Source organism: Oreochromis aureus, linkage group 12, assembly GCF_013358895.1.
Source record: "Oreochromis aureus strain Israel breed Guangdong linkage group 12, ZZ_aureus, whole genome shotgun sequence".
Classification (NCBI taxonomy): domain Eukaryota; kingdom Metazoa; phylum Chordata; class Actinopteri; order Cichliformes; family Cichlidae; genus Oreochromis; species Oreochromis aureus.
The window spans coordinates 21,098,192-21,108,509 of NC_052953.1; the positions used below are offsets into that span (position 1 = coordinate 21,098,192).

Consider the following 10,318-nt stretch of genomic DNA (forward strand, 5'->3'; position numbering starts at 1 on the left):
TATATAAAAACACAAATATTTATATAAACTTTGCAAAGAACCACCAGAATATTCAAACATACATTATCTCTGAACGAAATTTACCACATATTTACTCATTAATTTCTCATACGTAAATCTAGCTTTAAACATAATCAGTGAGCGTGACCTCGATCAAATCATTTTCCGTGTTTCTTTCCTCTCCGGGACCCTCGGCTGTTTGAGGTACTTCAACTTCTGTCGAGTCACTTTTAACCTCTTGAGCCTCATTTTCTGTTTTCCCTTGCTCCATTCTTTCTAGCTCTACCTTAAGTTGCTCTTTCTCATTTAGTATCACTTCTTCCTCAACAGCTCTCTGCTGCTCGTCTCTCTCTTTCCTCTCTTTTTCAGCCTTCTCCGTCTTTTCCTGCTTCTTCAGCTTCCAGAAGAATCTCAGGTTTTTCTCAGGGTACGTCACTTTGGCCAGTGGCAGCTTAAAGATCCTTTCGGTCCCCGTGGTTAAGAGAAGGAAAGTCAGGGCAGACAGGCAGAAAGGCCAGGTGCAGGCTGGTAGACCAAACTGTGGATTTAAAAACAAAACAAACAAACAAAAAAACCAGTTATGAAACATATTTTAATGTTTTTTTTAACAGTTTGTATAAAAATAGGAGTGAGAATAAAGTGTACTGACCCTGGACATGATGTTGGCGATGGCTGAGCCAAGGTATGCACAGAAAAAAGCTGCAGAGGAGGAGGGAAATATTGTTTGATGTAAATGATAAAGTGTGATTACAAATAACAGCCTTTGTTTGGTAAGGTTGCACATGGTTGCTTGTTATTTGGCCTTATTTTGCAGATAAGAGAATGCATTTTAAAAAATTTTTTTACTCACCACATGTGATAGCAAGCAGATGCACTTGCCAGGTGAGAGCATAAAACATTCCTCCAATGGCGATGCAGGCTAACACACAGTTGTACCCCCAGAGGCCAAAGTAAATGTCTCCAAACGGAGCCGCCAGGGCCAGACCTGCAAAACATTTAGTTACTGTTACCAGAGAAGTACCGAGTTCACCCAAAGAGTGGTTTATCTTAATAAATTAAAACCCTCCTGATCATTTTGCACCAACATTTCATTTTTATTTTTTTTGCAGGCCATCTTGGAGTTACTATATACTGATAGTGTCTAGATTTCATTCCTTCATGATGTAAAGAAACAAAAAAATGATGCCTTATTAGATTATTTGCATGACATGTCTTTTTTTTTTCACACTAATGTCGGCTGCCTGGTTAGACACTGTGACATCCTCTCACCTGAAACCATTCCCACTGCAGATCCCAGGACAGCATGAGCACAGGTGATGGGGGAGGAGATAAAGAGGGAGATGATGAAGATGCCTCCAGTCCAAGGGTTGTCACAGCCATAGACCTGGCCTATTCCTACTGGCACTGACATGAAGAGCTGCAGGTGTACAGACAGAAATGTTAAGCCTGCTTTATTAGATGTGCAGGTGTATATAACTTGTGCACAACTTAAAGTTGCATATATAGTTAACAACATAGGTCCACGTTATTTTAACCTGTTAGCTGAAAGGATTTGATAAAACCTCGACTACAAGACCATGACCATCATTTCCTCTCAGCTACCTTTGCTACGTCAAGTTCAGCCCACGTGATGTTGGGCAGCTCCGAGCGTGGCTGAATGAGGACTTGGGGGAAGTAGTTGTTGTAGTGGCCGGTGGCGACCATGTGGAGACACACCAGGATGTTAAAGGGCAGGGTGAAAACAGGAAGATCCCAACGACTGTTGATGGATGCCAGGGCGCTGGACACAATGGGGCTGGACATGAAAAGGCATCACGTCAGAAATCTGCTCCACATTTAACTCACATTTACAAAACGACCCAAGTACATCTATTTCAATCACACCAGTCTGCACTAATGTTAAAATCACAGAAAGGCAGCGTAAATAACACATGTATTGTTCTTCTGGAAAAACCTCAACTCCCGGCCTTCATCCCACCCACCAAAATATTGTTGTAGATGGAGCACACCCTGACAGGAACACCCTCCCACTGCAGAACAATGCACCCCACCGCATTATAGAAACTACTAAGGAATGCTTTGAAGAGTTTGACAAAGATATTGCACTCTGATCAAACATGATGCCCTGGAACAAGCCCGATCCATAATACCAGGGAGTGCTCTTAATATCCCAGTGCTAAACACTACAGGAGCCACCCAGACATCCTGTGGTTTTATTGTTATGACTCATCAATGTAGATCAATCAGTCTTTTTACACATTTCCAGCTTTTAGCAGCAGAGATGACAGATCTGTGTATGACTGATATGGTCTCTTTTGTCTACTTAACTACAGCAATTAATTTGTATTATTTATTTATTTATTCATTTGTTTGCTTTTATTACAATTTCTCAGAACCATACACAACCTATTATGACACAAAAAATGACAACTGATGGCATTCATGATTCATAATTGGCTTATCTACTTTTCTTTATCTACCTTTCACTTTTTATGATGCAAACCTAGTGCACAGTTTCACCATTTCTCAGTCTATCGGCTTACCACATCATGGACATAAAGATGTTCGGCAGAAGAAGCCACCAGTACCAGTCTCCTGCGTTAGAGAACACGGCCATCAGGAGACCCACCAGGATCCCATTGTAGCCGTACAGCCCTGCAGCTATTGCACCCCTGAAGGAAAGTTATTTGAATCATTTTTATAGCTCAAGCCACATGACAAATTGTCTTTTACTGCCAAGCAGATAATCATCAAGAATGACTTCTCGGCCAGCCTTCTGGTATTAAGACTGCCAGTATTTAAAGATAGCATCAGGTAGGTGAAAAAAAACAAACACCTGAGTGCTCACACCTGTTCTGTTGCAATAGGAGAGCGGAAATGGTTGCAAAGAGTGTGCCCACAAAGCCATTTAGGGCCCACCAGTAGTTCTGCAGGATGAGGCCGGCAAAAATGACGAGACCACTCAGGGGGTTGTTGACAAACATCACCTGGGCCGCGCCGCGCAAGACCCAATCCAGCAGCCGCAGCAGGAAGAACTGCTCTGAAAGATGTGACAGTGAGAGATATTTGACTGCCAGCAAACACTTCACATCTTCAGAGGCTGTGAAAAGGTCACTAACATAATCAGCAGAGAGGATATGCATGTGGGAAACTGCCAATACATCTTCTTCTATACAAACTCTCACATGTATGGAGGGAAATAGTTACACAGTGTCTGTAGTTACACATTAAACTCGATAGTGCTGCTTGTCTCAAGGACACATTTTCAAGTTCCCGTCATGATTTTTGTCACTGCTGAGAAATACTGACATACATGGAATTTCATGGTAGTGCTTAATTGATGTTTTCTGATTTAAGTACTTCAGAAGTTAATGGGGTAATCCTACCAGTTTTAACACCCACACTTTGATTAACTGACTCATGCACGGTCCTATGAAAAGGCGGCATTAACAGTGAGAAAGTTTTTGACAAATCAGCATGACCAAAATATTTTTAGTTAACCAAACTATATTATGCCCCAGTTTGGCTTTATTATACCTCCTGCACTGTTGGCAAAAATACTTTCTATTTAGTTCCGAACTTTAAATTTTAAATAAGCTGCTGTAAGCTGCTGATGTTAACTTACTTTCCATCCATTTTCCAAACACCTCCATGTCTCCAGAGAAGTAGGACACTCCCTTGAGGAAGCGGGCCCTGGCTTTCTGCAGGGCTGTTGCTCCTCCAGGTTGTACTCGGTCCTCTTGCCCGTCCTCCTGGAAGTTCCCATTCTGAGACGGTAAGTCAGGGTGTGCCATCAGGGGCTGGAGCTCCTGAAGTCACCAGTATGTTCAGTAATTAATTTCAGAATTACAGTTTGAGTCATGATAAGTTAAGGTGAAATATGAAACATTGACTAACAGTGCAGGTGGTGGCAGAAACACTGGAGGACAGCACATCAGAACTGGAACTGCTGGTAATCTTCTGAACTTCCTGACAGTGCAGAGATGTAGCTGTTACTCAGGAGCAAACACAGTCTTCCTATACCCTGTACCTATATGACCATTTATATATAACAAGGTACACCATAGGTATACATACTGACTGCACGTGAATGCGTTTTGTTTTTCAGTATGATTACTGGTATTTTGGTAGCGGTCACGTTTCTGTGCTTCAAAGTCATTCTACATCGTTATTAAGTGTGGCCTTTGAAATATCCCCCGAGGGACAATAAATGATTTATTACAGTGTCTGTACCTTTGTTCTATCAAGACTTATTTAAAAAAAATTAAAAATGCAATCTCATATCTTGGGAAATTTTAATATATATCTATGATTTAAAGGACCTTCTTTGCTTATATGAATGATTAGATGCAGCCCTTTTAACCCTTTATTTTAAATTCGTATTTAAACTTGAGTGTTACTGGAGGGCATTACAACACTTTTCTTGCATTGTCTTTAGTTTTGTTACTTTTTCCCATTTGTTGTTCTGTTGCCAATAAAAGTGCCTTTACATCACTATATTTTGCATTCTGTTAAAGAGTTTAACAATGGTGAAATAAACTCAGCTAACACTAGACCACAGAATAGACTAATCTCCCACAGATATTTGTTAATCTGATAAAGAAAAATCATTAACTGCCCTGCTGGACCAACCAGTGAACACCAGTGCCCCTACCTTTGTGCAGTTCAGTCCAGGCATTTGTCCCAGAAAAGGCAGAGGGAGAGACGGATGCCAGCTTCTCTAGAGCTGCTCTAGAGATCCTTCAGCTGAAGGCTTTTATACTGTAGTTACAGGCTCTAAAGAAAACTCCACCTCATCTCTCCCTCACATCCACCTCTTCATCTCACGTGCATCCTCTGCAGGAATCATTGGAATTCAGCAGTGATAGTTGCCGCCTCACTCATATCTTCCTGGACACGCTTAGAAAGAGTCCTCAACTCCAAAGAAAGAAAGGAAGAAAAACTCTGTAACATTTCCACAATTTTAAAAAAAACTTTACTTATTAAAAATCACTCTCAGGAAAATGTACTCCACATTCCAGAATGACTGGCAATGGGCTATAACACACATAGGAGATCATTAGTTAAAAGTTAAGTTAAAAAACAGACAGAAGAGTTTGTAATGTAAAGTAATTTAAGGATAAGCATAGCACGACTCCCACTGTGCTTGAATTGATTTTGTTTAATCTGCTGCACTTTAGTGCCGTCACCGCGTATCCAAGTAGCATTACCACAACCAGCTGACACACATCCACTTAAAGATGAATGATGAAAGTGAAGATTGGTTGGTTTGTTTGTTCCTTTAGCATTTATTTTGTCATTAAACACAATTATAATGTAATTGCAGAGATGATTAGCAGCCCTGATTGCCGCCGCAGAGTTTCACTCATTGCTGGAGATGAAAGATGAGTTTGAAGATGAGGGCGTGAATGAACAACAAACAGGTTTGGCAAAATATTTTTGTCAAAACAGAACACACTAGAACTTTCCAGGAATGGTTATTCAAATGCTCGTTTGGTACTTTATTTATGGTGGTATGGTTTGATTTCTGATTTAGGCTAATCTTCTAATCTAATGCCAAAAACAACAACAACAAAAAACAGTAAAACTCTGGCCAATCCACCCACAGCTGCTTCTACTATTTCCCACCATGTTAAAGTAGCTCAATGTTTTTCCAGCTCTGAGCTCATTGACTTTACTCAGTAGACTAAATGTTCATATTGAATGAGTAAGGTGACATTACAGGAATCTGTGTCAGCAGTAGACAGATCACACTGTTCTCCATCAGTATCTTATCTGTAGTTTCAGGACCTTTCCAGGTTATTGAATGTACTGTAACGGCTTCAGTGGGCTGTGACAAAAAGGTCAGCATGATTTCAGATTTACAGGACAGTCGACTTGTGGTACACGTCTTTATGTGAAGGAAAAAACGTGCAATTTAGGGACCAGATGACAATTCAAAATGTCATGGTAATCTGTCTTTGTCACTCCATAATGGAAACCTAACAAACTAAAACTGAGATCGAAATATATTAAAGCGCCAAAATTTGCTGTTTCTGAGATAAAAATACAACTAAATAGCACATGTTAGACATCAACTAAATCCACGCACATTACCAAACTTTCCCCTAAATCTTTTACTTTTTACCTAACTGTGTACAAAAGCTTTTATAAAAGGACTCATTTAATGAGAAACACTCATGCTACACACTTAAAGAATTCAACCTGCTGACTGATTAAAGCAAAAGACAGAGTGACATTGACATCTAGTGGAACCAGGTTGAATTACACATCAGTCCTTCATTACTCTACCTCCTCCTTCCATAATTATTATTTGACCTGGATGCTTCACATTGCAACAACCCGGCACATTCCTCTGCATTCATTCAACCTGTTTAACTTTCTTTTTTAAAAAATTTGTATAAACACTCAAAGAGAAAAATAAACATGTCTCTATTATAACTAAACCTACCATTTTTATCCTAATGTCTCTACAGACAGGTCTTAAAAGGTTACAAGAAGCAGCAGTTCATGATTTTTGTGCATTTTTATCTACACAAAAAATGGTGTGGGCTGTGTTTGCGTGTGTTTATCTCTTCTTATTATTTTCTTTGACTTATCTCTCTCCCGCTCTGTGTGTGTGTGTGTGTGTGTGTGTGTGTGTGTGTGTGTGTGTGTGTGTGCACTGAGGTGGTGAGGGGGCTCCAGCCTCAGCCAGAGTCTATGGAACCTGATACTTGATGACTCCTCATCAGAAGAATGTGAGTTTCCTTCTCTCGGAGCGTCTGGCCCGACGCCCGGCCACATCTCCATCTGTGTGTGTTTGTGTGTGCATGAGAGTGTTACTTGTTACTATTTCGCCCCCTTTTCATGAGTGGCCCCTTCAGCACAGGGAGACATTCTTTGTGTGATGCTTGTTCGATTTGTTTTTCTTTTGTTTAGTGAGAGCTGTTCACTCATGATCAGATTGCTGAAAATGCATTTTAATAGTAGGCATGAACAGGGCCTCAGTCTTTTGCTAACCCGCTGTCCCTTTTATTTGCAATGCTTGGGAGGAAATTAAGCCAAATAGTAGTGTTGTAGCGACAAAACAGACTCTTGATGGCTGAGAAGAATTGAGAAGAATTACCTTTAAAAGGTATGTAAGTGTTATTTCATGGTGAGAGGTATGGCAGTTTTTTAATTATGACTAAACAGAGGACTAACATAAACAGCCATATTCAGACTTTATAAAATATTATTTCTGCAGGCCTCTATTGGTTCTGTCACCTTCAAACTTAAAGGTTATTTTTATTTATTTTGTAATTTTTTTTTAAATCCTGTGCTGTCTGGCAGCTTCTGCAATCACAATTATGATCTGAATGCACTGTTGTGCCAAACATTTTGCTTTTCCAAGATCAGCTCTATAAATTCTCTATACGCTCTCCATCTCTTGTTCAGGTGTTTCTTTTATCTGTTTATTTCTTCATTTCTGTTTTTGTTGTTTCAGTTATTACATTATATGCGGTATACAGTATGACAATGTCCAAGGCAAGACAGGCAAGGAGAAAAAAAGGAGGGGTAGGAGAAGATGTAATAAAAGGATGGAGTACAAATAGAAATGCACAATGTATCGCTATCTGCCGCACCTGTAAGAAAAATAAACATACAGCACCTGGAACACAACAATTTGAAAATGCAGATGTACATAAATCAACAACCTTACTGTGCTCTGTGTGTGTGTGTGTGTGTGTGTGTGTGTGTGTGTGTGTGTGTGTGTGTGTGTGTGTGAGTGAGAGAGACAGAGAGAGAGAGTGTCGAGTGTGAGTGTGCTTGTGTCTTTGTCATGAAATGTATTTGAAAAAAAGGGTGTTAAGCTGCAGTCATGCCCCCCAGGAGCCAGAGGCAGACAGACATGGATCCAGGAGAACCGGGTCATCCACAGCACCCAAGACTACCAAAGACCTGTGGCCACAGATCTCGGTGTCATCTGCGCGCCCATCCCAGCAGGAGAAGGAAGGAAGCCCCAGATAGCGCGGCCACAACCAAAGGGTGGGACTCCCAGAAGACCAGTGGCCATCTCCACTAGAGGCCGGCCATGCCAGTGCAATCCGAGATCAGGGTCCCGGGGTGTCAGGCAGCCCGGTACCCTGCAGAGCCACCCCCTGACATGGAAGAGATCCAAGCCACCCTGGACCACCAAGGGAGCGGATCAATGACCACGACAGCCATGCGCCCCGGAACCAACAAGCACCTGCATCCCAGGGGGGGCAGCAGCGGGGAGGGTGAACCCCTCCCTCTATGACCACGTCCAACAGCCATGCACACTCTTTCATACACGCAGACAAACACACCCACACACACACAGGCCATTCACTCACTCACTAGCTTACACATACCCATCCTAACTTTAACTCTTATTTGATGTTATCCACAATCATTTGAAAAAGCCTGGCTGTTTCCATAAGAATTAAGCGGGTAAGTAGCAGCCATGTGCTGCTAATCAAATGCACTTGATTAACTGATCAGCAGCAAGTGTGAGCACATCTATAAAAGCAGTTTTGGCACTTTGCTGCTCTGGCTCACTCAGATGTGTGTTAACACAATGCCATAATCTTCCCAGGAATGAACATCCCAGCAAATTCACCCCAAGGTCAGATCGTGCGATGTTCAGAGAAATTTTAATAAATCCAGGAGTCACATTTTCGACTCTACGGGCCCTGATTTTTATCTTAAATGTTAAAAGTTCAGAACTGTGCAATTTAAAAAACAATACATCTTCTCTAAAAAGTCGATGGCAGTAGGGCTTAGGTTTGCAAAGTAGCATCTGAGGAAACACAAGAATTCTGGTTCAATATAGATTTGGAGTGAAAACGTTTGCCCATAATGCCGAGTGGCACAATATGCAAAACCAAACAACATATCAGCACAAACACCTCATACCAGCTGTCAAACACAGTGATGGAGGGGTGACCTGATGGAAATGCTGTGTTGGGACTTTAAGAGAACACAAATGAATGTCCAGAAACTTCAATGAGCAGAAACAATGCTGACAGCTGCAGTAGTTAGCATCGTTGCTCCACAGCATGAAGGTACTGGGTTCTTGCATGTTCTCTCCGTGTCTGCATGAGTTCTCTCCAGGTCGATTAGCCAAGAAAACAGTTATGCTAAGAATAATTGTAAGTCTGTATAATGTGCTCTAAAGTGAAAGACACCTCTAATTTTTATGGTGCACCATTCACTTGAACAGTGTGCAAATGTGTGTGTATGTGCGTGTGTGTGTTCATGACAACAACTTCTCAGCACTTTCTGCATTCCTGACATATCTGTGCTGTGCTAAAAAGACATAACAGGACAAAAATGGTCAAATATTTAAGCTCCTTCGCCTCCTCAGGAGCGTCAGGAGAAAAAAAAGCCATACTGTGGAGCCAGATTTTTTTTAAAAACAGTGTTTCATACTGACTGTTTTTATCAAGGTGAAAGCAATACAGTTACCAGTTTTCATCCTCAGGATGACAAATACTCAATTACCAGACTGTAAAAATATTATTTATATTCAGTTTATTACTTATTCCTTTGTAGGTAGTGGCGTTCCGTGAGGACAAGCAAGGCAAGCAGTGCTTTGGTTCGTTTTATAGACGTCAATTAAAACATACTAAATTAAAGTGATCCCTCTCCTTTCATCTCAGACAGCACTGACGTAAAGCTCCTCACCTGTCAATGAATATGTGCGTCCGTCCTTGACATTACTGCCATCTTTAAACTGCTTTCGGATTGTTGCTGACGTCTGTGCTTATTTCAATCTTATAGCAAAGTGTAGTTGTCTTTGTCTCTGAGGTCTTGTGTCCATCTCGTGTTAACCATTATTGGAGCTAGGCAAACTGAGCAGCATCTTGTTTCTGGTGGTTTGCGCATGCATCATGGATAAACAGGTCTTTGACAGGAAACAGGGAAAACCGGAGGGTGAGGCAAGCTGCCACTGGCTCAGCTTTTGCTGCTCTGAGATGAGTAACAATTTGCGCCTAATATGGAAACTCTGCTACCATTAGCAACTAAACAAGCTTCAGTGATTTAACATTATAACGGATGAGTTTTCCTTTTGCTAACGTGCTTGGCCATCAACAAGGATAATTATAACCATGACAGAGTGGGGACACAAGCTCTGACCGTGTCCCATCAAGCTGAGCAGGTGTAGGCTTAGCCAACAGTTTCAAATTAGCATCTGTGACAATGTCTGACTGTAATAAGTTTAACCAGCAGTTTTTTTTAATTAATAAACACATTTTAATATACCTAAAAAAAATAAAAAAAAATAAAAAAAATCAAATGTAGGTCTGTCTTTCTAAACTTACAAACAACT

The 10,318-nt window shown here is 41.0% G+C and overlaps 1 protein-coding gene across 2 annotated transcripts; it reads right to left on the bottom strand.

Moving 5' to 3' along the window:
- slc14a2 (solute carrier family 14 member 2) lies at nucleotides 1-4,741 on the bottom strand. 2 transcript variants are annotated; one of them, XM_031755499.2, is made up of 10 exons: nucleotides 4,655-4,741; nucleotides 3,898-3,969; nucleotides 3,626-3,809; nucleotides 2,851-3,040; nucleotides 2,544-2,672; nucleotides 1,603-1,795; nucleotides 1,270-1,417; nucleotides 851-985; nucleotides 650-699; nucleotides 1-538 (listed from the first exon to the last, which is right to left on the bottom strand). In XM_031755499.2, the coding sequence occupies exons 1-10, from the start codon at nucleotides 4,676-4,678 to the stop codon at nucleotides 125-127; spliced, it is 1,539 nt and encodes a 512-aa protein (XP_031611359.1). In that variant the 5' UTR covers nucleotides 4,679-4,741; the 3' UTR covers nucleotides 1-124. The 2 variants fall into 2 exon arrangements, with proteins under 2 accessions (XP_031611359.1, XP_031611360.1); XM_031755500.2 differs by lacking the exon at nucleotides 4,655-4,741 and having other exon boundaries at nucleotides 2,851-3,035; nucleotides 3,898-3,968.
- Between the last annotated feature and the right edge of the window lie 5,577 nt (nucleotides 4,742-10,318).

Coding starts and splice junctions, on each gene's coding strand:
- slc14a2 (XM_031755499.2), bottom strand. CDS start 4,678: ATGCCTGGACTGAACTGCACAAAG. Junction 3,970..4,654: donor CTGGACTGAACTGCACAAAG/GTAGGGGCACTG, acceptor CTGCACTGTCAG/GAAGTTCAGAAGATTACCAG. Junction 539..649: donor TCGCCAACATCATGTCCAGG/GTCAGTACACTT, acceptor TTAAATCCACAG/TTTGGTCTACCAGCCTGCAC.